Source organism: Oryza glaberrima, chromosome 11 (assembly GCF_000147395.1).
Source record: "Oryza glaberrima chromosome 11, OglaRS2, whole genome shotgun sequence".
In the NCBI taxonomy this organism is placed as follows: Eukaryota; Viridiplantae; Streptophyta; class Magnoliopsida; order Poales; family Poaceae; genus Oryza; species Oryza glaberrima.
Genome location: NC_068336.1, coordinates 3487482 through 3515144, shown reverse-complemented (window position 1 = coordinate 3515144; position 27663 = coordinate 3487482). Strand labels below are relative to the sequence as shown.

At 43.3% G+C, this 27663-nt stretch overlaps 2 protein-coding genes and 1 pseudogene across 6 annotated transcripts; 2 read left to right on the top strand and 1 right to left on the bottom strand.

Moving 5' to 3' along the window:
• Positions 1-10830: 10830 nt before the first annotated feature.
• Positions 10831-11645, bottom strand: LOC127754638 (temperature-induced lipocalin-1-like). The gene is made up of 3 exons (XM_052280210.1): positions 11604-11645; positions 11092-11463; positions 10831-11013 (listed from the first exon to the last, which is right to left on the bottom strand). Exons 1-3 carry the CDS (start codon positions 11643-11645, stop codon positions 10831-10833), a joined length of 597 nt encoding a protein of 198 aa, XP_052136170.1.
• Positions 11646-11725: 80 nt separating this feature from the next.
• Positions 11726-14383, top strand: LOC127754636 (probable LRR receptor-like serine/threonine-protein kinase At3g47570; annotated as a pseudogene).
• Positions 14384-22987: 8604 nt separating this feature from the next.
• On the top strand, positions 22988-26322 carry LOC127754875 (uncharacterized). Of its 5 annotated transcripts, none has more exons than XR_008012909.1 (4): positions 22988-24185; positions 24425-25039; positions 25874-25945; positions 26036-26322. XR_008012909.1 is itself a non-coding variant. In XM_052280471.1 (4 exons), the coding sequence occupies exons 1-3, from the start codon at positions 23757-23759 to the stop codon at positions 25880-25882; spliced, it is 519 nt and encodes a 172-aa protein (XP_052136431.1). In that variant the 5' UTR covers positions 22988-23756; the 3' UTR covers positions 25883-25945; positions 26079-26322. The 5 variants fall into 5 exon arrangements, 4 of the variants coding, with proteins under 4 accessions (XP_052136431.1, XP_052136428.1, XP_052136427.1 ...); XM_052280471.1 differs by having other exon boundaries at positions 24959-25039; positions 26079-26322; XM_052280469.1 differs by having other exon boundaries at positions 22989-24185; positions 24959-25039.
• The last annotated feature ends 1341 nt before the right edge of the window (positions 26323-27663 follow it).

The window sequence follows — 27663 nt, the reverse complement described above, 5'->3', positions numbered from 1 at the left end:
TTGCATATAAAAAGTTAAGTAAATAATTGTAAAGAATTAGCATTGCTCTCTGTCCAATGAAACAACCAACGAAAATGAAAATAGTTGTGCATATCACCGACCGTTTTTCTATCCAGTATCTAAAAAAAATCATGGAAGAAAAATATTATAATTAAGAAAAAAAATAAGGACAACCAAGGAGAAACTTAGTTATCAAATAATTAAAATAAGTTATGAGTGTGTTAAGAATTAAACACATATCTTGGGATTAAAATCACACCAATTATCACTACACTATCAAATACATCTCGTTATAATTAATCAACATTACCTGCCTATCTTCAGTTTTATTTTTGCAACAAAAAATCTTAGTTTAGAAAACGCGTAGTTGTGTACGCAGGAATAAGAAAAGTCTAAGAAAACACAAACAAAAGCCTATGACATCATATCGCCAATCGTGTCGCTAACTGCCTCTCCGACTATAGCTATTTGAGAAGAGTTCTAGTTATTTGCTCTCATATACAATTTAGCTGCTATAGCTTTATTTAACCTGCTATAGCTATTTCAGAATACCAAAGCTAAATGTTTTAGTCCACTATTTAAAACGCCGCAAGTCATCGCCATTAATTTCCAGAGGACGCGCGTGCTATCATAGGTAAGTTTCACAGGGATATCGATGTGCCGCGATCGACTCGATCAGTGACTCGGTGTCGGTGTAAAGTGAGAGCGCTAGTATAAGGCCATTCCCAACCCAATGACTAGGATGGTGTCCATAGCATTAAATAAGCTGTCACATAGGATGAAAAGTGAGGTGGCAAGTGAATAAATGAGGAAAAAGAAGGAAACCATGTCTTGCATGAGACATGGTTTCTACACAACATCCAAGACGTCATGTGAGATAAGTAGCGTTAAATTTAAGTATGGAATAGTGGTGTTTGCATTGGAAGAGTGGTGTCTAGCACTAGTTTCTTGATGATGTAGAGTTTATGGAAACTATGTCTAATGTTTTGGGTTGGGAATGGCCTAATTGTCTGTGTCTTGCCCATGATCCTGTCTCCCCCGACAAAATCTCCCATGACCTATCTCCTACCAATCCAAACCTCGCCGTCGTCCGTCACCGACATGGAATTAGAACGCTCTGGCAAGCCATCGTCTGCCAGTGGCGGGCACCGTCCCTGGGTGATGTTCAAGCGTGGCGCAACTGACGCGCAGCAACAAGGATGCGATCCTCCTCCACTCCATCGGCGACGCCACACTGGCGGCCGCTCGGACCTCCTCTGGCATGCTCGTCCGACCGTAACCAGTGTCCCGGAGATATAGACTTCAATTGAACTCCGTTACTGTTAGTAATTCTTAAATCTACAAGCGCACGGATATACCGATGTAGCACTTTCTCTACGGAGTATTTCAAGAGTATCGAATCTAAGGGCATCCAAGGACACCAAGCAAATGTAGGCTAGGATAGATAGGATTTATTGGTGAGAAACAGTGTATAGGGAAAGCTTAATTTTAATCATAACGCGATACTTCAGGCACTAGCAACCCGTTGTTTCCAGATATCGCTCTACTACGTACCCGGACAGGGAGGACTTAAGTGCTCTTGAGGGCTGTCACCACTTCTACACCCACCTCATACGTACTGGATAATAATTACCTAAACATCACGTCTGAGCAATTAATATCTACTTTAGTGTTTATAACTCACCAAAGCAATCACTATATTTTAGTTGATTATAGTGAACAATAATCCCGTATGCTAATTAGAAACTAACCAAGAGATAATTCTCACAAAATAAATTTAAATTACTTAGGAAGATAATTCTATTAATATCAGAGTAATAAACAGAATAAAAGAAATAAGAGAAGATTACCGACAGCTCCGGAATTCTTCCGACTTCTTCTACTCTACTCTCTTCCTAATTCTAGTTTACAAATAGTACAATAGAGCCTCTTATAATTCAGCTCAAGCTTGGAGTGTGTGTGAGAATGAAGGAGTGAAGCACATAGGACAGTTAATGACGGTTGGCGAAGAGGAATTGTCCGAAGTACCCTCTAACCGCCATCAGGATCAAATCAGGAGCGTCCATGCCAAACCCCAGCCTGAACGGCTGAGATGTTGGTTTGGCCGAACCCTGGCTGGGCTCTCCTGGCCTGGCCTTTGGCCCATCTTCGCGTCTGGCCCATCTTCCTTGTATGGATATGTGTCCTCCTCCACTGTAGTTTTATTTTCCTCCCAACTTCTGGGTTTATCATCTGCATATATACCAACACTTGTGGAATATGTGAGATTTAACACCTATCACTGTGTTGGATATTTTATTATCTGGACTTTATACAGATGTTTGGCAATATAATTTTGGCACTTAACGCTGCCAACAGTTTCCAAATATCGTGCCTTCGTGTTGTCGTCAGTTTTGGATCTCCTATAGAGTTTCAGGAACCTGTCGTTTCTTATATATGGAAATGGGGGAAGCGTTGCTTTCCTAGTTCAAAAAAAATGTTGGGACAACTGGAAGGATGGTAACATAGAGATGGTGTGCATTTGTGAAAGACCCGTTTGCAGATTGTAACTCTTTCTTTGTTGGATTTCTTCATGGTAAATTATGTAGAAAGTGAAGGAAGATCAAATACTGCAGTGGGGAACAGAACTGCTAAAGCAGGTAGCTGATGAAGTATTGGCAGGCTTGTGTGTTCTGCTGATCATATTGTCATTTTGATAATGGGCTTCTGAAAAAACCCCTCTTGTTAAGATGTTAAGCAAGGCATGTAATAGAGTATATATTCTTACTAGATGTAGTTTCATTCCTTTTGCAAAAGAGTTAGTGAGATGTCACTAACACTTATGCGGAAGACATTATGCTTTTTTTTTTAGAAATGTTTTTTTCTCCGGCCTCTACATCCAACCAGATATATGCGGCCTTTTTAAATTGAGAACTTATCCCTCCGAACAACCCAATCTAAGATTCACTCATATGAAGATTTGAACTCAAGATCTTAATTAGGGTGATATTTAGGTCACTGCAATCACTATATTATATATCTATGCTTTAGCTTTGAATTCTGTAGAACTGAAGTATTTCATTTCTTATAGATCTTTGTTAGTTTCAGCATCAACACACTAGTAGTACGGCAACGGCCCCAGAGGACCCCTGAACAAAATCAACTACCCTGAGTTCAGTGTGAAAGCATCTTAGTGTTAGGATTTAGACAGATTTAATTGGATGCATATTACTAGTAGTGCAACGATTCTTCATTTATTACCAAGGGTAGTAGGGTACGAACTCTAATCCTCGGACTTGTCCTGCTTCACAGTTCCGTGGAAGTAGTAATTCTTTATCCCTTAAATTCAACTATTTAAAAAATTGCTGATCTACATTTATCCGCGAGTAACTGTTTTACTATTAGAATTAACCGGGAGCAATTCTTTTACTCTTGGATTTTAATTGTGTATAATTCTTTTACACAAAGTGTGGTGTATTTACATCAGGCCGCACGCAGCGGCGGAAGAGGTGGACGCGGGGGTGTGCTCATGCCATCGTCAGTCAGGATGAGCAGCAGTCGCACCAACCTTGAAGCTCTCTCTGAGCTCCCACATCAGGCCGCATGCGGTGGCGGTGGAGGCGTGGTCATGCCGTCGTCAATCGAGATGAGCAGCAGTCACACCAACCTCTGAGCTCTCTCCAAGCTCCCACTTCAAGAAGCACTTGGCTCGGTGGCAGCTGCGGTGGAGGTGACAACTCCGGCAGTGGGTCCAAAACTGTATAATACCGCAGCCACGCCGTTGAGCATCCGGCTGAACCAGGTAAGAAGAGTGGCGCCGAGCCAATGCTTGAAGTTCAAGCTGAACTGTCTTAATTAAGGTCAGTTGTAGCAGCAATATTGTAGGAAAACAACTACTGAACAAGATGACAGCAGAAACAACATCAATGATAAAGGAAAATGAATGCTTGTGGGAAATTGGAGTGCATGGCTGATGCACCAACTATGCAAGAGGAGAACACCCACCAATTACTCAAGATGGCAACAGACACTGGTGTGCTACGCAAGAAATGTACTGGATTTTAATGCACTGCACAGAGTCTAGTTTTAATAATTTTACTCATTCTTTGATTCATCTGCACTATGTACACGTGAATTAATCTAAATGAGTATTTTCATGTTGCGATTAAGAAAATCAAAGGAAAGAAATGTAATAGACGTGTTGAAATGATCAAGATACCAACTGAAGAATGAAGCCGAAGATGACATATGAAGATGCATTGTATTAAGTAGCTGGGTTAGGTGTTCACTGCTAATTATGTATAAATCGAAGTTGGAGTAGTGAATTTGACCTAACTTTATTTATTCTTCTTAATATTTCTGTCCATACTACTAAAACACCACATTTGCAAAGCATTGGGAAAGACAAACAGACTGTTTACTGTTTACATGCTACATTAAATTTTCTTTAAATTTGAGGGTAAATACTCTTCATACCTATTATATCTTAATAAAAAGTTGGAATGACTTAAACTAATCCCCTCACTCAATCAGACAAAGCTGTTTTAGAGTGTCATCCTTCATTCTTACACTAGATCTCCTTACCCTATCAGAAAAAGCTGTCTTAGAGTGTCACCTTTCATTCTTAGACTAGATCCCTTTACCCTATCAGACAAATCTGTCTTAAAATGTCACCCTTCATTCTTCACTATCATAGGAAGTGTCAGTGTTGTCATTCTTCAATACCACATGAAGGGTCGGTGTTACATATTAGTTGAGGATTATCTAAGATTGCTTATCTGTTACATATAGAAATACTTTTGCTACGATCGTAATAACTGTTAAGCTTGATAAATGCTATAAATAAGTAAAAGAACTAGTAGCCTTATTCATACTTACTAATATGATTTGAATAATTTAGTAAATGTTAGTAAGATTTTATTACTTAAAGTCCATCCACCATTAATGAGTATGCATTGTGGATGAACATAAAATCATGATCCACCATGCATGTATGCCACGTGAAAAATTATTGTATAAAAATTATACTACAATGGCTAGCTAGCAAAAATCATACTAATATATTTTCTAGGTGGTATAATATAAAATACTACTAGTTACTATTACAACATTTTCAAGTGGTATTTTTTTACCGTATATGTCCAATTTTCCTTTTTACATTTGTAGAACGCGTTATACTCATAGCACTCATTGTTTTTTATGTTTGCAGTTCTAGGAGGATTAGTGCTAGCTAGTTTAAGTTTGAAGAGACCGAGTTAATCACTTAGTATGTTCATATTCTCTTTTTACAACATGACCCATATAACGTAAAGAGCAATAATATTTTTTGGTTGAGGATGTATTACTAATCCAATTGCGTGGTATAGAAAAGCGAGACTGTCTTTTTCTTTTTATTTCTTTGTTTTTGGATTCTTCTAATTAATAATTTCTAGGAGTAATACCGAGTAGGTATAGACATAGTATTATATTTAAAGAGGTAACTGAATGGAAGTTTGTGTGATTTGGAACCGAAAGATAGTTTTAGAAGCCTCTGGAATCCATATGTGATATTTTTTTCTAGATTTATTTCTCACTGATTATTCTTAGGAATTTTTTTATCTAGTATGAAAAAATATTTTTTTAATAGGAGCCACGTGGATCAATCAAAAGCCAGCCAAAGAGCCAACTTTATATTAAGAGATAGATTCCTCCCTCTTATGCCCCTAACAAAATTAGTTGAAGCATGTAAAGTAGCATTGTGTTCGCATGACATATTGTATCCCTAATCCAAAAAATTCCTAAAAATCAGTGTTAAAAAATCTAGAGAAAAATATCACATATGGATTACAAAGGCTTCTAAAACTATCTCCCCCTTCCAAATCACACAAACTTCCATTCAGTTACCTTATTTAAATATAATATTGTGCCTATGCCTACTCGGTATTACTCCTAGAACAGAATGTATAGTAAACCCGAAATTATTAAGTAGAAAAAAAATCCAAAACAAAGAAAAAAAAAGAAAAAAAACACCCTCGTTTTCCTATACCACACAATTAGCTTAATACATTTTCAGATAAAAATATTATTGTGTTTTTATGTTATATAGGTCATGTGGCAAAAAGAAAAATACTAAGTGATTAACTCTATCACTTCATCTATTTTATCATGTAAGATTTTCTAGTGATACGACCATCTTGAATTCTTTGATTCAAGTATGGTTTTACACCCAAAAAGAATACTAGAATTTAGGGTGTCTAAGATAACATTAATTATTATACTGATAATTAAAATGCCATTAAGAGGCTTTATAAAAATAATGTATATTTTTGAAAAAAATCAAATGTGACTTTTCCCGCACATATACATGCTAACTAGCATAGCTACTCAATTTGCTTAAGTGTATACACTTTAGTTTACTAGAAGAACTATATGACATAAAATGCGGTGGAAAAAAAAGGCAACCAAGCAATCATTAGAGATTTCATATTATCAATTATCTGTTTTAATTATTGTCCACTTCACCTGCTGACTACTTTACTACACTTCTAAACACAAGGAAGAGGGGCTGAAGAGCTATCGCCAACCTGTAGTACAATTCAGACCACTCCAACCTTGCAACGGTGGCGATGGGCGTGGGCGATAGAGGTGGAGGTGTTGTCATGCCATGGTCGTCTGGTGTGGGGATGACCAGCGGCCACATCAACCACCGAGCTCATTCCGAGGACGGTGTTAGAGGTGGAGGCAGAGGTGTGGTCATACCTTCCACCGAGCTCATTCCGAGGACGGTGTTAGAGGTGGAGGCATACCTTGGTCGTCGTTTGGGGTCAGGATGACCGCGGCAGTGGAAACGGCTCCAGGCACCACCTTTCCGATCCACCGGAGGCGATGGGTCGTGGCGGTGGAAACCTGAACAAGGCCAAGTTCCTACCCGATGAGGCTGTCCGTGGTGACGTGCACTAGTACTCCAAGTGACTGTCGCAGGAGGTCACGATGGGTGGTGGTGTCATCCTGGACAAGCCAAAGCTCCGATCCGAGATGGTCCACGGCGACGCGCACTACTCTAAACTCTCATCATTGGATGTAGCGATTGTTGGCGGCACCAACCTGAACAAGGTGACCAAGGCGGATAGGATGTAGTGTTTGTTGGCGGCATCAACCTGAACAACGCGACCAAGGTGATCCGCGGTGACGCACACTAATCCAATCTACTGTCACTAGGCCGGATCCCGTCATCTGAGACGGGCTCTAACCCTCACCTTTGACGGATTTGGTCTTGGTCACAGATTAGTGGTCACTAATGACTACAACCTCATCTCAAACGGGTGAAAGCCCGTCAATGATGACTGACACCTCTCACGGACCGTCAATGAGACTCACCTGTGACGAGTGGATCTTTTCAGCCTGTCAAAGGCGACAAACACCTCTGACAGGTTCAACTCACCACCCGTCACAGGTGTGGAAAATCAACCCAAAAAAATTCAAAAGCCCTCAGCCTCTAGCTCTCAGCCCTCAGGCCATATCTCATGACATGAAGAACATCTCAAGATCTCATGACACAATAACTTTGCATTTTATTGACAGATATGTTGACACATGAAGCACATCCACACAAGTAATATACATCACAAATTGTCACGCCCTGAAGTTTCCCCCTTTTCCTTGCTTTAAAAATTTGTTAAATAAATCGTCCGAAGAAATTATCTTAATTAACCTAGAGCTAAATCCCTAATTAATAAAGGTATTTAATAATTGGAATTGGCAATGTGGGATTTTCCTTGAGTTCCACATGTCACAATACATTAACAGGATTTTTAGTGGAATTTTCAGAGCCTTGGAAATAATTTTAACCAATTAAAAATCACCAAAGTGCAATTTTTAACCCCAGGAAAATCCTTTTTCTCTTTTTCTTTTCTTTTCCCTCCTTTTTCTTTGTTGGGCCGTCGGCCCGTCCCTCTCCCGCGGCCCCTCCTCCTTGTGGGCCGGCCCAAGCCGCCTCTCCCTCCTCTCTCGGGACGCCGACAGGTGGGCCCCACCTGTCGGTCGTCTCCTACCTCCGGCCGTTGGAGCCGGAGCTCGAACCGCCCACGCCACCGCCGCTGTTTCCCGCCGTTCTCCGCGCCCCACTCCACCCATGCCGCGCGCCCACGTCGCCGCCCTACTCCTCCGCCCTTCCCGCCCGCGCGCACGCACGAAGTGGGCAGGATTCATTTTGAATCCCACCCCACTCTCTCTCTTTCTCTCCTCCCCACGTCGCCGGCGGTTTCGGCCATCTCCCCGGCCACGTCCGCCCCTCCCTCACCCATAAAAACCCTCCCCCGAGTCCCCTCCCTCGTTTCCCCCATTTGCCATCCTCTCCCACGCCCCCTACCGTGCCCGCGCCGTCACACCCGAGCTCCGCCGCTTGCCGCCGCTAGAGTCGCCGCCGCGCCAAACCGCCGTTGCCGTTAGCTTCGCCGCCGCAAAAGCTTTCCCGGCCGCCGTCTCGCGTCGCCGGAATCCCACCGGAGCGCCTCTCCCCTCGCGAGCCGGGTGTCGCCGCTGCCCGTCCGTGCCTCCACATCGCCGGTCATCGCCGCCGTCTTCATCCTTCGCGCCTGCCGCCGTGCTCACGGTGAGGAGCTCCTCTCCTCCCTCCTTCCCTCTGTCCCGCACGCGCTGCTGCTCCCCGCGCTCGCCGTCGCCTTCGGTCGACACCGCCGTCCTGTACCCCATCCGCCGTCGCTTCCCGCGCCGCCGATTGCCGTCGTCGGCGATCGTGCGCGTCGCCGCCGGTTGCCATGGCCGGCCGGCCGGTTTTGAAGCCGAGCCGAGCCATGCCTAGCCGCCGTCGTGCCGTCTGATCGGCCTCCCGGCCGATCTGGACCGTCGGTCCCGTGGACCGGCGGTGGACCACCCGCGTGGTCCCGGTCCACGGTGGACCGGCAGCCTTGGGCCGCTGACCTGGGGGCCCCACTTGCCGGCGCCCCTCTCTCCCCTTGAGCCGCTGACATGCGGGCCCCGCCTGTCGGCGCCGACCGCCCCCTTGATGACGTCAGCCCTGGGAATTAACTGCGCAATAAATTATTTAAGGACTTTTTGTTATAGTAATAAACATAGGAAATCTTCTAAAATTCATAACTAATTCATCCGAGCTCCGTATCCGAGCTCCGTTTAAGTCTATTCAAGTCTTAGTAAATTCATAAAAATGTAAAGAATCCATTAAAAATGGTTTTATTTCCTGTTTCAGTAGTCTTATAGCATGTTTTGCTCGTGTGCTTTGTTTGTCGTGTAGGTTTCGGCCGTTTCGTCGATCCGCGGTTTCTCGAAGACGTTGCTGAGGTCTCATCAGTTCGAGAGCAAGGCAAGTCATGCAATACGTTTGATCATATTGTACCCAATTTACCAATACCCCGCATTTCTATTAAATGTTGCATTCTTTTACAATATCATGTGGGATGGGTCCTACTACTCAGCCATATATTGATTTCCTTATGCCATTGACAACCTGGGTTTTAAAATGACTAGATGTTGGTTAAGGAAATGCTTAGCCACGCTTAGTTCTACTAGTACACAAAAAGGGAATCACATTAAAGCATAGACTTTGATTATTGGCAATAGCTTTGGATTGGTGCCACCGCAATGGTGTTAGTTAACTAAAATACACTGAATGGTGGGTTGTGGATGCATGGTTTTGCTGGTCGCACCCATGGCAATTAAGGACCGGTTCACGGGAAACCCTGGGAGACTTACCGTGCTTACCACAAGCGGGAGTGGGTAACTGCTTGATCTGAAGTATAGCTCGACCCTTTCCTAGGCACCGGTTGTGAGGGTGGGCGTGATGGAGTTGGGTCGGCCGGGGTGTCCGGTTGTCCAGCTGCCGGATTCACCGCGGCGCAAGAGGGGACCGCCCACTGCCTTTTGAGGGGTGGGGGTGAAACCTTAGCGTGGTGTGGATGGCTAGGGGAGGGTTATGTGGAGGGTCTTGTCACGATTTCCCCCTTTGCAGTATCATGGTGATACTTCGGGGCATGGCGACATGTGTGGAATCGTGTCTTGTGGGTACAGTTGTACACCTCTGGCCAGAGTAAAACTATTCGAATAGCCGTGCCCGCGGTTATGGGCGATCAACCAGATTCACCGTGATTAGTCTCACCCTAGTTTAGCTTAATGAACTGGTGTAGTTCAGGTGGTTGGTTGGGCCTGTTGCAACGTGGTGTAGCGTTGGACAGTGTTTGGTTAATATTGATTAATTACTACAATTGTTTTACTGCTTTCAACTACTACTTTTAAATGCTAGCTTTCTGCAAAAGAACCCCTAGCCTCCTTTGGTTATATTCTGCATCATACCTCCTCTTCCGGTATGACTTGCTGAGTACAGTGGGTAGTACTCAGTCTTGCTCTCTTTTCCCCCACACCAGAGCTGAAGATCTTTCTAGTTGGAGCTGTCTTGCTGAAGTTGGTTTTGTCGCTGCCGTCAAGGATTGCCTGTGGAGTGGAGTCGCCCGCTGCTGAAGTCAAGCTTCCGAGTTTAGTTCGTTCTATCTTTTCCGCTGCATTTGTAATCTTTTATATTTTTGTAAGACGTGGATCTGTATGTCAACAATTGTCGTTTGTGTACCTTGGCTGGTCCTGGACAGGGGTTTAATGCACATTCAGCTTAGAAATTCTGGTTCGTGAATTTCTAGGCGTGACACAAATCCACACAAGCAACCATGAGTATAACCCAATCTGAAATTTGGCAGTGAAAATTTGCACAACCTACAAGAGTTGGAAATGGCGGCGGAGCTAGCAGGTGAAGGAGACGGTGGACGACGCCGGCGGTCGGGGGTAGAGTCCGCCAGATCCAATGGTTGGCGGTGCGGTGGAGGAGGCTGCTGCCGGATCTGGCTACCTCTACCTGCCGAAGAGCGACTTGATCCACCACACCCCGCGGTCGCCGGCGCTCTGCTCACTCTCCGACAGCGGGTCCGGGTGCGCCGTCTTCTTCAGCTTGCTCACGTCGTGCCCCTCCTCCTTGGCCCTCTCCACCAGCTGGTTGTACACCTCCTCGTCCATGTGCGGCTGCCTGCACAAGATCTGCACAACACACACGCAACGATGCAGATGAGAGATTGAATGGTTGAATTGGGTATGAATCGGTGGATGGATACGTACCCAAAGGTAGTTGAGGGAGGGCTGGCCAACGAGTGCGTAGGAGTAGGCATCGTCGACGTGGAGCACCCAGTAGTCGCCGACGACGGGGAAGATGGGGAGGAACGGGGGCACGTAGAACTTGACCTTGAGCTTGGCCTCGTCGCTGGCCGGGTCGGTGCGGTAGGTGGTGCCCTCGATGTGGCCGGTGGTGGTCGCTACTCGTGCGTGGAGTCGGAGGCCGCCGCCAGACCCGGTGCTCGGCGCGTGCAAGCTCGGTGCGTGCGGAGGAGGAAGAAAGAAAGAAAAACGAGAGAGGGATGGATAAGGATGATAGATGAGTGGTCTTGGACTGTTGGTGGATGATAGATAAGGATTGGGTTGGGTGGTTTCCACCTGTGACGGAAAAAAAAGAGGGCCTGTTAGAGATGGTTTCATAACATCTTTGACGGGCTGGATTTGTATGGCCCATCATAGGTATCTAGTCACCTCTGACGGGTCGGGTTCCATTCTCGGGCCATAGCCGGTTGGCTCACCGATGACGGCATCCCGTAGAACTCGTCAAAGGTGACCCTCATCACTGACCAACACTTATGCCTGTCACAGGTATGCCGTCAAAGGTGTGAGGATCTGGCGTAGTGTGTCACATTAGGTCATGATGGGTGGTGGCGTCAACCTCCTAAATCTCCCCGAGCTCTTACCCGAGGCCCAACACTATGACAATGAGGGTAAGAACACGCTATTACATGACCGCAAAAGAATACATGTTGTGTGAAGAACTGACTAGATTAATGTTAGAGAACGAGATATTGAAAAGATTGTAGCGGAAACTACAGCAACACTTCACAAAAATGAGTGATTGAGAAGGGTAGCAGATGCAGCGAATACAGCTGTCCCACTGTGTGAGAGAAAGTACCCATTCTCTCACGCATATTAGGATTTGCGTTATTTTTAAAGGAGCAAAATACATTAGTTGTACATAGCCAAGATTTCACAATTGAGAATTTGAGATGCATGCATCCTACTTGGCTGTTTAGCTTGTGTGGCATGGCTAACTTTTAGTTTTGCACGCACATAACTTGATATTTAACTTGTGTGGCACAGTTTTACTCATCCAATTCTCCCGTTACACACATGAATCAGCTTGAAGGATTACTTTGATATTGCCATAAAAAGATTTAAGGTTCTAGAAAAAATAGAATTGTGGAAAAGTAGAGGTCACAACCAAGGAATGAAAGTCAAAGATGAGAGATCAAGGAAGGATGTGTTGTATTGTCCAGTTGGATGAGCTGTTTTAATTATAAGCCTGTTTTACAAGGAATTATTTTAAGAACAGAAGTTGGAATGGGAAATTTAACATGAGCAACCTTGTTTATGTTTGAAAGGGAAATTTAACATGAGCAACCTTGTTTATGTTTGAAAGGGAAGAGAAGTCAGAGGCATTTTATGAGCAGATGAAAGAAGTTCAAGGAGTTCATTTGCCAAGCTTTGTAAGAGTACTATATATCTTGGAAGTATTGATGTTGGATTACTTGTGCTACCTATCCCAAAAGAATCTTACAAAATGGTATTTGATCACGAGCATCACCGCGTTGCGGAATCGAATGCAAGTAGTTCTAACCAAATATTCCACCACGTTGTTAAAAGGACACTCAGAATTTGCTTCCTTCGTGATTTAGGCTTGATCATGCAGAGGGTGCTCCAAAGCTGCTGTATGTTGATGCGGTGCTTGAATGCCGAACCATCTACTGACATGGTTCCAAACCAAAATCGTAAAGGGGCACTCTTTTGCTAGATGTGTGGCATCCTCGAAGGCCCCCCTGCATAAACTACAAATCCAGTAGTTTACAGAAAACATGATTTTCTCTAATGATGTTACAGAGCGACAAATGTTTATAGTTTTGCCGTTTGATTTGTTTCTTTTCATACGAGGTGATCATATTTAATTTACATCATGGATCTCCTAGTTCACCGTTCATTAGATTCATATGAGGCCCCATTACAAATATTCAGATCGCTATGATTGGTGAATTTGTGGATATATATGTATAATGAAAAACAAACTAGGGACCATATTGTAAAATTTGTAGACCGGTACTATTTCCCCGTTTCATATAAGTCGTTTGATTTTTTTAGTCAACTTTATAAAAAATATAGTATTATTTTTATCACAAAATAAACGTATTATCAAAATATATGTAATTTTAGATCCAATAAAATTAAATTTGATATTTTAGATGTTGCTAATTTTTTTTAATAAGTTTGATTAAAAGCAACAGATAGATTCTCTACGGCCAGTTTAATTGGAAGAGGAAGGTTTAGCTCTGTATATCAAGCAAAACTATTTCAAGACAACAAATGGTTGCTGTGAAAGTTTTCAATCTAGAAACAAGGGGATCACAGGAGAGCTTCATTGCAGAATGTAATGCTTTAAGAAACTTGAGACATCGCAATGTAGTTCCTATCTTCACAGTATGCGGTAGTATTGATGCTGAAGGCAATGATTTCAAGGCTTTAGTGTATGAGTTGATGCCACGAGGGGACTTGCATAAATTACTATACTCAACCGGAGATGACGGTGATGCTTCGAATCTGAACCACATTACATTAGCTCAGAGGATAAGCATAATTGTGGATTTATCAAATGCATTGGAATATTTGCACCATAACAACCAAGGAGCTATTATTCATTGTGATCTAAAGCCTAGCAATATCCTTCTAGATGACAATATGATTGCTCATGTCGGAGATTTTGGCCTTGCGAGGTTCAGGACCGATTCCTCCACATCTCTTGGTGATTCCAACTCATTTTTTTCCCTTGCAATAAAGGGAACCATTGGATATATCGCTCCAGGTAATAGTAAATTTTATCTTGTTTTTGTGTTACTACATATTTCTTTAACATACCTATATGAGCTCTACTTTGGTCTTATATATGCATTTTACAGAATGCGCTGAGGGAGGTCAAGTCTCAACTGCCTCTGATGTTTACAGCTTTGGAGTTGTTCTATTGGAGTTGTTCATACGTAGGAGTCCAATAGACGCTATGTTTAAGGATGGACTGAACATTGCAAAGTTTACAGAGATCAACTTCCCTGACAGGATACTTGAGATCGTTGATCCCCAGGTACAACAAGAGTTGGACCTCCGCCGAGAAGCATCAGTGGAAGTAAAGGAGAAAGGTATACACTGCATGCTCTCTGTGTTAAACATTGGAATTCATTGCACCAAGCCAATACCAAGTGAACGCAGTAGCATGCGAGAGGCAGCTGCCAAGCTGCACATAATCAAAGATGCTTATCTCAGAAGGAACTGAAGAAGCTTTTTTGGTAGGAATGCGGATAAGGCTTGTGTATATTTGTATCAAGCTTGGAACTGAAGAATGTAAAATTATTGTCATGATTAATATTTGTGATGAACAATTGGCTATGCAAAATGATTTACTCGATGAATTGGTTTTAAAAGATGTGTGGATGTTGGTGTGAGTGCGTGTGACTAATGTGGGTCAGGTTGTGATATCTGTGCCCAGAAACGTGTTGTTTTCTCTGATTGTGTGCAGGTGACTTGAGGTCAGCCTTGGTCAATGGTGAGGACCGGGACTATGTTCAGGGAGGAACAGAGGTCTAGTGCGGTCGGGATACCATGTGAGAAGGTGACTAGAGTCAGGATTCTTGGAGGTCAACTTCGGTCAACGGTGGAGATCGGGACTAAACTCAGGGAGGAGTTGAGGTCCAGACGATCAAGGATACCGGGTGACGAAGTTGGATACGAGATGGCATACGGTGGATGGACATCGTGTGGGAAAGATCTTCGCAACGGGCTTCACGAGGTATGCGTGCAAGCGTCGGTGTTCGCGAGGAGGAACGGAAGAAGGTAGAGATGTTCATGCACGGTGGAGTGCATGGTTGCTACAGTACTTGTGGTAGTGTAGCGTGGCATGTGCATGCAGTATGCATACATGTGTTTGTGCTTGGATCAGTGGGTTGGTTAATCCATGTGGTGACAAGCAGTAGAACAGGAGATGGATTGCATGTGTTGGCTGGCTCAGGTGAGGCAGCAGCATGCAACGGCTCGCATGGCAGGAGCGGCAGCAAGGCAGGAGGCCGACTTCGATGCGGATTTTGATATGGAGACGGACACGTGTCAATGGAGGATTCGTGTACGTCAATGGATGGTGAGATTTGTTGTGGCCGGTAGCTGCACGTTTGGAAATTGTAATTTGGTTTGGTAATTAAGGATAGAGTCCTAGTGTGACTAGGAGTTGTTCTCCTACTTTGATTTGAGTAGGAGGTTTTCGGTATAAATAGAGAGGGAGGGTGTGGCTTCCTGTATCGCTTTGAGAGTAATTGAGTTGATAGTTTAGTTAGGGTTTCGAGTTTAGTCGAGATTTTTTGTAAGGAGTGCTGTTGTTGCACTTTGTAAATACAGAGAGAAGCAATAAAGTTATTATCTACTTTGAGAGTTCTTCGATTTGTGTTTCTTCGGATTCAGATGGCAGGGAGGCGATCTAACCGGCGGCGTGTGAGCAGTCCAACCGGCGGCGACAGGACTACGTCGAGATTTCCATCGATTTGAGGGTAACTTTTATTTCCGCTAAAAGTTTTTGGGTTTTTGGTTTTCCTTATAATTCACCCCCCTCTGGTAGGCTTGGTTGCTTATGTTCGATCCTACAAAGAAGCTAGCAGTGCTATTATACTTTGGTGTTTGTTTTCGTTTCTCTATCAGGGGCGAAGCTACAGTTATTTACCGGGGTCAGTTGACCCTGATGATTTTCTTTTAACCTCTCGTGTCCTCTTTACTTTACTAGCTATGACCCCGGTGAAAAAAAAATATTAGACCCCGGTGACATTAATTGTTGATTGCTACGTTAAATCCCAATTGATAATTATAAACAATACTGCAGCAGCGCAAATAGAAAATTAGCTACCACTTATGATTATATATACGTCAGCTAAATATGGATATACATTTGAGTTTTTGAGATTTGAGACCATGCATAAGGCCAATGGCCCACAACTTTGTCTCAAATTCCCTAGCAAAATAATTTCTATAAAAAATTGCTTTAAAAACCAAATTAATCTATTGTCTTTCAAGTTTTTATAAGCTAATACTTAATTAATTACGTGTTAATCCTTGCTCCATTTTGCGTGTTGGGACAGAAGGGTTCAAAACCAATTGCTAGGTCCGAACATAACCAGATTGTATGAGGGTTCACCTCTTCGATTTAGTATTGGATTCCAAACATAGCGATATGACTTTTTTTACCAAAATTTATATTTTTTATTATTTTGGTTCAATTTTACCATTCCAAATTTGAATTTTTGAAAACTATTCGAAATTTCACTCAGAATTAACTTTTGTCTCGAGTCGGAACATCAAAATTGCGTTGTTTTCAATCCGTTTTGGTTGAAAACATATACCCTGGTTTGTAATGACCCCGGCGATCATTTATCCTGGCTTCGCCCCTGTTCTCTATGAATACATTACAACAAAAATTATCAACGAGGGATTTCCCAGCTGGTTGAGTAGATCTCGACCATTGTCTCACTAAGACATTGTGTTCCCTTTCTCTTAGTTACACTGGAGAACAAATATTTATGGTGAAGAGTATTGTTTATTTGTTTCTCCTTCATACAAGGTCAATGCAGTTTGGCAAATCAGAAATTCAGAAAATACTCCCTCAGTCTTTTTTTATGTCTAACGCCATTGAATTTTGAACATAAATTTTTTTATTACAAGTACATTAAGCATGGTTTCTATTTTTTACATACTTACATAAAACAAATGGTCAAATGTATATATAAAAATCAGAGATTTGTTCTGGTCCAGCAAATTATACCTCAAGGTACCACTACTTGGTGGTATCAGATCGAATCTAACCGTCCAATGTCCAAGGGCACGATGGGAATCATCCTGGACTCCACGCCACCCATCCTCTCGCAGGCGCCGCAATCCCCCCAACACTTCTCCTCCCCACTGCAAAATACTCCACGGGCGTCTGACGCCACCGATTCATTCACTCCCGTCGATGCCGCCGCAGCACACCTGTTTTGTCGGCGTGTTCACGGTGTGCCGTGTGCATAGTGCTGAGCCATCAGTTCCGCCTGCATCATTGCACAAGAACCCACGCAGGCTTCCGACCGACGTCGAGGCGCTGTAGCACACCGTCGTGCTGTGTCGCGTATGGCAACCACTACTTCTAGACAGGCAGGGGCACTAGAGTGTTAAGAATTGGTTGGGCTGTAAATGGGCTGGGTTGCCGCATTTCCAATCAGGGCCCAAGTCAGCTCATGATGCATCACATATCAACAGCAGCAACAACCACGGAGGGGAGGAACAGAACAGGCAATGGCAGCGGTTGGCCTCATGGCGGCTGGATGAACGGCGGTGGCGACTTAGAGGCCGGCTTGGCTCTTTGTCGAGTATCCTTCTCCTTCTTCCACCTCTCTATCCCCTAGCTTCTAGAACTTCCTAGCCCTTATATTCTCTCCATCTCCACCTCCATTCTCCACACTGTTTGGTTATTGATGTTTGAGACATTGGTGAACTCTCCATACTGTTTGGTTATTGTTGTTTGAGAGATTGGTGAATTGGGTCGCTAACAATCTGGTATCAGAGCCACCAATCCCCACCGAGCTCACCAAGCAAGCTGCCATGGCAAGTGATGATAAGTTCAATTTGATTTTGAGGCAGATCGAGGAGTGCGAGCGGAGGCGGGTGGAGGCAGATCAGAGAAGAAGCGCTGATCTGTTGTCTCTCAAGGCAGCAGTAGAATCATGGATGCCCGACATACAGAAGAAGCCTGAACACTTGCAATTTTTGGTTGGGAATGAGCAGTCCAAGGTGACACCCACCAAGTGTTCGGTGAAATGCTCCAGCCCTGACGTCGAGCCCGATCTTACCGTGGCTGCAGTGGTTACATGTGCCACCACTACCATGGCCTCCACGGAGTTGGTAGCTACTGATGGTGCAACCGGCACCACTAACATTGCCCCCCCGTTTGTTCCAAGGAGATGTCCCAATGTCAAGGGTGTCGCTGATAGAGCTGTGATTGCGTTCCAAAGTAAGATGGGTGTGTCCAAGGTCGTTCCGATATCAAGTCAGCCCATGGAGCTGATGGTTGATGAGGAAGCAACCTGCACTGACACCTTTGACTTGCCCAAGGTGATACACGCAAGCCATTCGATGTTGGGCTTCAACGCCAACACCGATACTTTCCAGGCTGGGGTTGCATACCCACTAAGGCTTGACACACCAGAAAGAATTGCAGCACCGGAAAAGGCCACACTAGTCATGGCGCAAAAGTTGAGTTCCAATTCCTGCCTAAAATTTGTGGCGCTCAACAAATGTTTGATCAAATGGCCAGAAGGTTATAAGGAACCATTGATGGGTCATCCCAAGAGGAACCCATGGCTACCTCCTTTGTCAGGATGGGAGGATTGGTATGTGCCCTGGGATGCAGTCAATTATGTTGGGATGAGATTCTATTTCATGCAACCATGGCCACCTCCAATTGAAGTAAGTGGTCTTGCTTTAGTAATTCAAAGTATTGTAGTACTTCCTACTGAGATGGTTATAGATTTGCATTGGGTTGAGCTAAAACCTTGGCCTCCACCTTATAAACATGGCATCATACGGATGAATCGAAGGGCAAGCATAACATTATGGAGAACAATTCTAATCCATTCCGGTACAAAAGGATCACTATTGATTGCTGAGCTGTATGAGCTGTATTTGGGCCATGCACTTCTTACTATTGGTGACCATGGAAACTATGGACTACTTGGGCTTTCAGTGTGCAAGATAGGTTCACAATTTATGTTGAGGATCACAAGCTACTTGGAGGCAAATTTTAATCTGTCAATCGTTGAAGGCCCAAAACAGAACTTGAATGGTTTGATTTTGGCGCTTGACGAAGATGATTTGCATGATCTTGGTAATTATTACTTCTTATTTCAAGCAAAATGGTGGGGACTCATGATTAGCGAGTATTTGGGTTCTATGGAGCAGCTGGAATTCACATTTAACAAGTTGATGCAAGTAACTTGTTCTCCAGGTGGAAGCAAGAATTCAATTGGCATAATTCTGCAGATTTGTTGTCGCCAACTGCATTGCAGTAATTCTTGTCATAAATGTTGGCTCACAAAGAAGCTGATTGAGGTGGGAAAGTATAGCTGCAACAGATATTGGAAGCAAGTCCAAATTATTGGGAGTTATTGGCAGTGGAGTCATGTGATATATATGAGCAGGCCTAATAAACAACTGGGAGACATAGATCAAGCTGCACACAATCTTCCTACACTGATCAACAGCTCTATGTTGAGATGTAAAAATCATCCACTTCAATGTGCATTATTTGCTGGAATCTACTGCATAGGCGCTTGGGTATAACATGTTGGTGCTAATTTGGTGGTATCCATTGAGGGTGCCATGAAGGACATGAATCCAACTATGCAGAGTATATGGTTCCATGATACTCTTATTCAGACCTAGAAAACAAGCCAATCAATTGAGTATCAATCTAATTCTGATGAAAGCGATTGTGTGGTCAGTTTTCAAGAGATTTGGTTTGAACCCTCATGGCATCACCTTACACAAGAATCATTTATCTGGGCAAAACAATTCAAATGCACTGGAATTAAGTCTATTGGCTTGTACCTACTAATTCATTCCTGGTGTCCAATAAATGATTGGTGCTATATAAACCATGGTGACAAAATCAATCAAAATTTGGTACAAGTACATGAAGATATTACATGTCATATGGTGTTGGTTGAGAATACAGGCTACTACCAAGAATATATGGTCTCAAAGGTGAGGATACTACAGTTGGCAATGCTTATGATAGAGATTAAACTAGAAGTACCATGGGATCTGGGAGGTCAAAGCTTGTTAAGTTCTCCATGGTGTCGGCTTGGGGACAAGCCGAATTTAAAGAGAAGGGGATTGTTAAGAATTGGTTGGGCTGTAAATGGGCTGGGTTGCCACGTTTCCAATCAGGGCCCAAGTCAGCTCATGATGCATCACATATCAACAGCAGCAGCAACCACGGAGGGGAGGAACAGAACAGGCAATGGTGGCGGTTGGCCTCATGGCGGCTGGACGAACGGCGGCGGCGACTTAGAGGCCGGCTTGGCTCTTTGTCGAGTATCCTTCTCCTTCTTCCACCTCTCTATCCCCTAGCTTCTAGAACTTCCTAGCCCTTATATTCTCTCCATCTCCACCTCCATTCTCCACACTGTTTGGTTATTGCTGTTTGAGACATTGGTGAACTCTCCACACTGTTTGGTTATTGTTGTTTGAGAGATTGGTGAATTGGGTCGCTAACATAGAGATGGTTCTCTTCTTCCGCTCTGTCGTCCGGCCGCGGTGGTGGGACAAGCCAGACCCCGCCTGGACAGAGGACACACAATGACAATTCGATGCATGCATAGTGAGGATTGATTTAGAGTTTCTGACTAATGGTAGTACATACAGATTAACAGATACACAGGTACATTACTAATATGGTACTCCCGAGGATTATGTTGCCATTTGCAAATCTCTGCACAATGTTGAATAGTCTCACATTGGTTGTGGAAGGGCAAAGGACCTAAGATATAACTGGGGAAGCCTCTCACCTCAATGGCTAGCTTTTTGGGTGGAAAAGGCCCTTTACGATCCTACACGCAATCCCTACGCTTCGGAAGATGGCATGAGACGGCGGCCGTCACGGAGGAGTCCTCAGCGGTGTAAGGTGGAAACCGCCTCGACGGAGCTTGACCTCGCCATCACCAATATGGGCATGGCCCTCGACCTCCCACTTTGGGGCATATCACCTAGAGAGTGAGTGCTTGTCTGCTCCATTGACGACGACTCCCAGATGTTCTCATCTTGGTCCGGCTCATCTGCAGATAGGGATGACACCACGGCAGCGACGGCAGCCAAGGTCACACAGCAGCGGCGGCGGCACGCATCTGGCCATCCGGGGGAGGAAAAACGCCGCTCCAATCCACTTCCCAATTTTTTTTTCTATGCGAAAAGACCACCTTACCCTTCCACCGGTGCGGTACAACATAAATGACTAAGTGGTACCTAGTGGTTCCGATCAATATCAACCGTTGGATCCGGTCCATCTAACGGCTAGCATTTGGTACCGCCCAAGCCTGCTGGACAGGAAAAAATCTCTAAAAATCAACAACATCAAACATTTAAAAAGGACAAAGGAGAGTAGCTCTGAACTAAGGGTCTCTTTGAATCACATGAAAAAAAAATACGGAGGAATATAAAATATACATTGTTTTAACATGAATGCAAGTGTAAACAAAATGATTGCAAAACACGTGAACGACTGTTTGATTGAGTTTCACAAAAAAACACATAAATCGAATGAAAGCGATATATTCAAAGAAATTTTTCCAAGAGATTAGACCTTTTATACTAACTTTTCTCCAAAATCTAAATAAGATTATCCATTTCATAGAAAAAGATAGAATATGATTCAATCCTTTGTTTTAAAGCCTTCAGAGGAATTTTTATTCATAGGATTAAAATCCGTCAAAATTCCTACATTTTCTTTTTGCTACAAATCAAAAGGACCTAACAATTTGCTATCGATGCCTCAGCCACTCTCCCGTCCTTAAATCTTCCAACTTGATGTCATTCTTGCGTATAGTCGTATAGATATCCAGCAACAGGGGGGGATGGTTGCCTGCTCCATATGCGGGCTCTTACTTCTCACTAGTAATCTCTCTGAGTTTGTGGTATCAGCACTGCTGGAAATTTCATTCAATGTAGGGATTGATCTGCAAACAATCCAGGCCGTTAACAATAACAACGGTTCAAAACAAGGAGCAAATTGCAAAAATACGTACTAGCTATCAACGACACAAAGACAGGGACGTGAAAATTCCTGTCCTTTCAACTTTTAAATGTGCATCCGTATACGTTAAAAAAATTTTAGAGGAGGAATTAAACACGGCCACAGCCTTAATAGCACTGATGGTAATTTATGCTAGAAATCGTTTCTGATGACTAGTGACGGAGCCAAAAATTACTAAAGAATAGGGCTAACCTAAAACTCAACTAATGAGTTGTTGATTTCTCTCTAAAATTACATGGTGATTTAACATAATCTATACATAATTTTGGAGGCAAGGCTAGGGCCCGCCCTGCTCATGACTCAATAACACACGCTTTGCAATTTACACTCAAATAATGACCCGTCCGTGATAAGTACAACTTGTATACAGGACTGAAAGTGTGAAAGAAGCGGGCAATCCTTAGCGGATTTGTGCTATGAAGTTTGGGCGTAAACTCATAGCAAAATCAAGATTCTGCAGTAACTAATTAACAAGGTGGTGGAATAATCAATGGGGATGTTGCTGCCATCGTCACGACGATGGAAGCCACTGGGGTCAGACAGATCTACACTCTGCAGTCGATTGAGACACTTTTTTCCTTTTTGTCATTTGCAAATTTACAACCGGTTTTTTTAATTTTATAAGGATGTCACTTGAATAGCAGTTTTAGTGGTATTTTTACAATTTTTTAATGGCATTTTTATAATAATGATTCAAAATAGTGTTAAATTTACAATTGCTTTTTTTTTTCATCGTTAGAACGACAATACAACTTGTTAAACATCCTATAATAATGTTTTTTCCTCTCTGAATTGCTAGTTATGAATTGTTTCAGATTGGATTGTTTGTGATACTAAGTTTTCAATTGAAATGGCTGAATCTACCCTACCCTATAGTAGTTCAAGGAATACTTTCACTCATGTTTCATTCTTTCATTCATCACTTAAAGGACTTAAGGGCTCAGATCATCCTGGTGAAAAACCGAACGGTCCAGATCGATCAGCAGCCTCCCACCTCCATCTACCGCGTGATCTCCCCCAATCACGCGCCGCATCCAATCCGCATCCCCCTCCCATCCTCTCTCTCTCTCGCATCGCCTAGCATAGACGGCGCTGCCGTCGCCTTGCCTCCCTATCACGCCCACCCCCTCCCTTCTTCACTCTCGCAGTCTCGCGTCTCGCCACCACGTCACGCTGCCGCCGTCGCCCCACCGCCGTCGTCGCCGTGCGCCATCTCCCCGCCGCCGCCGTGCGTCATCTGGCGCCGGTCCCCGCTCCCCCCTTCTTCGCCCTCCCCTCGCGGCGGCGGCGTAACCGGCGCCGGTATCCCCCTCCCCTCGTGGCGGCGTCTGAGTCGGCTCCGGTGCTCCCCTCCCTCCTCTATCCCCTTTCGACGGCGTCGGGGATGGCGGCAACACCGGTGGTGGTGGCGGTCAGGTGCGGGTAGAAAGGAGCTGGTGACGGGTAGGGGACGAGGTGTCCCGATCTGCACTGACTCGATCTGCGCGAGCCGACCCCGCGTCAGATTGAGGAGGGTATGAGGGGAGAGGACGGCGGCATGGGAGGAGGAAGAGGACAACGCCGATGGAGAAAGCGGTGAGGTTGGCCGGCGGGGGATGCTGGCCTTCACCGACGCGTGGCTCCCCCCCGCCGCAGGCCGTCGTCGACCGTCCTCCACCCGTCGTCGCGCCCCTCCTCCCTATCTCAGGCCTCTTCCCGACCTCATGCCTGCACGAGCGCCGGCCGCATCCCGTGCTCCTCGCCTGGCGGCGGCGTCGGAGCCCGCGCCCGGTGCCGTCCTTCCTTCTTCTTCTCCTCTCTCCCCTCACTCTACCCTTCTTCTGGATCGATGGATTTGGAGGCAGTACCGACGGTGGCTGTGTTGGGAGGAATCTATATGAGTATTTCACTTCCATTCCTCCTCCTCTCACTTACACTCTGTCTCCAAGAATCTCTCGCTACCGATCGATCCAGGAGGAGGTCGGTGAGAAACTTCCAGAAGGTTCGATCGGGAGCACGGAGTGGTGATGGTGGCGGTGGTGGAGCTGTCGCGCTGGCGGCGATGTTGCCGATGGAGCAGGGGCTGCGGCTGGTGCTGCAGGTCACCGACGTGCGGCCCGCCGCCGGCGCTCTCCGACGGAGCCAAGTCAGAGCGAGGGTGCTGGTCGCGTTCATGGCCCACCTCATCAGGGCACGCGCCATCCGCGCCGGCACCATCATCCGCGTCCTCGACTATCTCTTCATCGACTCCAACATCAACACAAGACATCAACACAAGGTGACCGTACAAATCCTTCCTGCTCTCGATCGATCTGATCTCGCTGCTGTAATCATGTATCAGACCAGATGCCTGCCTGGCTGATCGATCTTTTCAAGGAGCCGCTCTTTGATCATTTTAATGTATGTGTGTGCACGTTTTGACTGCTATGGGGGAAATTTTGGTTAATTTTCTTTTTTCTTTCTAACTGCTAGGTAAATTTTTGTTCTGAAATGCTCTGCCGAAATTCGTTTTTTCAGAGTTCTAAACGGCGCTAGGGAAGGACTGATGAATAACAGGGCATGCTCTTTACTGATCCAGGGCAAATGTAGCAAAATTCATTTCAGATGATTCAGCCACCTGTAGCAAATGTTTAGTGCATGATAAAAAAAAAAACTAAATTTTCCTGTTGTTTACTTGTAAATCGGGATTTGCACTACAACAATTTACAAAATCTACATTTTGCTTATATGTTGGAACTGGGCGGTGTGGATTTTTGGTTAATTTTTACACCAGCAGGATCTTAGCTCGATGATACATCACAGCAGATGCACTTAGTTCTGTTCAGGAAAGATTAGCTGTGCATTCTTTAGTTACTGATTAATAATTAGTAGGTGTTACATTCTAGCGTGTGAAACTCTGAATGTTAGTTCTGCATTTCCTTTACTTGGATGTAGGATTCATGTGCTCCCACTTGTGTTGAGGTTTTAGCAAATATAATTTAGATTGCCCTGGATGGGATAGCATGTGAATGATTTATTTGCGTTTGTTGCACCGTCATTTCATTTCTGTAGGAATTGCCTCGTGATGAAGCAACATTTGGGTATGTCAATGAAGCCAAGGAGACCAAGAGTAGTAGTTCTCTATGTCACAAGGTAGCTGACTGAACATGTTTGCCTTCCAAAGTATTTTTTGCTATGTGGATATAACTGGATTTATTTTAAAATTATACCGCTGAATGTGATTCGGTGCAATGGGATGAGGCGTATAAATGCCCATCTAATTGTATTGCTTCTAATGGAATGGTGTTTTAGGTAAACCTCAGCATATTTATACGATGGCCCCGCCCGGCAAAAGAATAATGTGATACGAGGCCCATTGAAAATGAATTCTGGTTGAAGTTTAGTTTCTCAGGTCAAAATATGTTCAAAATAGTAATATTCATATTTTGCACTCAAAAAATCTATGATATATTATGTGCTGTAAATCAAGTTGAACATATATGAGTTTGTGGGTTTCTGCAGTACAGATGAAAGTTCTCAAATATTCACTTGCAGGTGATCTCATATTTACTTTTCAGTCGAGGCTAGCCAGAGTAGCTCCGACCATGGTTTTTCTTCCATCATATATATTAGCATTGTGGATTCGTGCATTTTCCGCCTAATTCGTATAACTGGTTTTCTTGATTGCAAATCACTGATCATGTTATTTTGTTCCTCATGTTGTGATTCAATATTGAGAATACTAATATGTCAGGGTGAGATTATTCCTTAGAGCTGGTCCGGTAACACCCTCGATTTGTTTAATAGGGTCTTTGTTCTATTCTAATTGTAAATATTTTTAAGGACAGATTGGCACTGGGTTGCAGCGCCTTGGGTTAGCTTTATTTCCGTGATGTTCTGCATATTTTGCGCTGCAGTTGTGATCATCTGGTCCGTGCACATACATACATTAAATAAATATTAATTTCTCTCTATTTGTATCTGTAGATGGAGTAAGCCGTTTTTTATATGCTTCAGTGATACATTTTTCTGCCTTCAATCATAAAAGGATAAATACCTGTAAGTGAAGGCCTAAGCTAGCTCAAGGAATAATTTGCTCTTTTTGAAAAAAAAGTTAGTATTCTAATTCTTTCCATTTTTTACTTTCAGTAAATGATTGAACCAATCATCCTTTCTGTTTTGACTTCTGAAGGCATGCACAGATGTGTAGATAAGAACTTCCAAGGGAGCTTCAGAAAACCAAGGAGAATAGTTAAAGCAGTCCTTGATTTCTTTTGGATTGCAAATTCCTTGCTCAGAAAATCAATATGTGGCAAACTTTACACAAAGATTGGCTTGACATGATAGACTGTGTTTCACCTTTTTATCCAGCATTTTACTTGTCAGATAGCTTTCTTGTCTGAGTGATAATAAAACCAAAGCCATGATCCTAGGTATTTAATGTTGCCCTTTTTTATTCTGAATTTTTTTTGCATGATTTTGTTGCCGGCTTCTCAGGTTACACTACATATTATTTTTACTACCTGGCATTTAGGCTATTTTTATGGCCATTTGTCAACAATATTTATATGACAAATTTTCTAAGTAAATATCTTTTTATATACAATTCACATATGCCTAACTGCCCAATATATAAAATGTTTTTTTAGTTCTTTCGTTGCCAAACTACTCACAGTTAAATGTTAGAAAACACAATTATGGTTATATGTCAAGATAAGTACCATTATAGTATCCTTAAAATACAATGTATTATTTTTTGTGCTTCCTTCAGCTTAGTTTGCTTAATCATTGTTGTTAAATTTGAATTGCGGACATGCGAAAGGGATTCCAAGGTTCTCAATAGAGGCTAGATTCGAAGGTTCTCAACAAAATAGGCTTCTGATACAGTATGTGGCCCTCATTGCTTGTGTAATCTGGAAGGATAATAGAGTCTTCAACTAGGAAAAGAAGAACCACGTGCACTGATAGCAACCATTATGGAAGAAGCATGGCCGTAATTCTGGTTGAGAGTATAGGCAGGGAGTCTTGGTCTGTAGGTCATAATTTTGGCTTTGAGAGGAGTTTATTTATTATAATACTGAAGTTCATGATCAATAAATTTCTATTGCTAAAACAATATGGTCCTGTGATACAAATGAGAAACATCCTTTCTATTGCCAGTAGCATTGATTGCATATGCTCTGTCTTCCTACAGAAGTGTTAGTCATTTGTGATTTCTGTAGTTGATTTTATTGATAAAAAGTGTGGAGCATGCAATTTATTTGTGATTTCTGTAGTTGATTTTATTGATAAAAAGTGTGGAGCATGCAATTTATTGTTATGTTTGTCAGTTGAAAATCGAGATGTGATTTCTAAATTGTGATTGTTGGGATTAAATTTTAACAAGATGATATCTTGTACTTCTTCCGTCCTAAAAAAAAAAGACAAACCCTGGTTTCCGTGCCCAATGTTTGATCGTCTGTCTTATTTGGAAAAATTATGAAAAAAAATAAAAAGACAAGTCACGCATAAAATATTAATTATGTTTTATCATCTAACAACAATGAAAATATGAATTATAAAAAAAATTCATATAAGACGGATAGTCAAAGTTGGACACGGAAACCCAGGGTTTGTCTTTTTTTTTTTTGAGACGGAGGTAGTATGTTGTTATTCAGTATATGAGGTAAGCATTGAAGTATATAATTATTCAGAAAATTATATTATGACAATAATTTTTTTCATCATAAAACATTTTCTTCAAAATGCATTACAATACATTGTCAAACATTGCCGTT

Bases quoted from the DNA above. Each gene is read 5' to 3' on its own strand.
- LOC127754638 (XM_052280210.1), bottom strand. From the start codon at position 11,645: ATGAGGGTCACCTTTGACGAGTTCTACGGGATGCCGTCATCG. The intron at 11,464-11,603 runs GTGAGCCAACCG...TTTCCGTCACAG, and splicing joins TCTACGGGATGCCGTCATCG to GTGGAAACCACCCAACCCAA. The intron at 11,014-11,091 runs GTACGTATCCAT...TGTGTTGTGCAG, and splicing joins CCTCCCTCAACTACCTTTGG to ATCTTGTGCAGGCAGCCGCA.
- LOC127754875 (XM_052280468.1), top strand. From the start codon at position 23,757: ATGGATTTGGAGGCAGTACCGACGGTGGCTGTGTTGGGAGGAATCTAT. The intron at 24,186-24,958 runs GTGACCGTACAA...TCATTTCTGTAG, and splicing joins ACACAAGACATCAACACAAG to GAATTGCCTCGTGATGAAGC.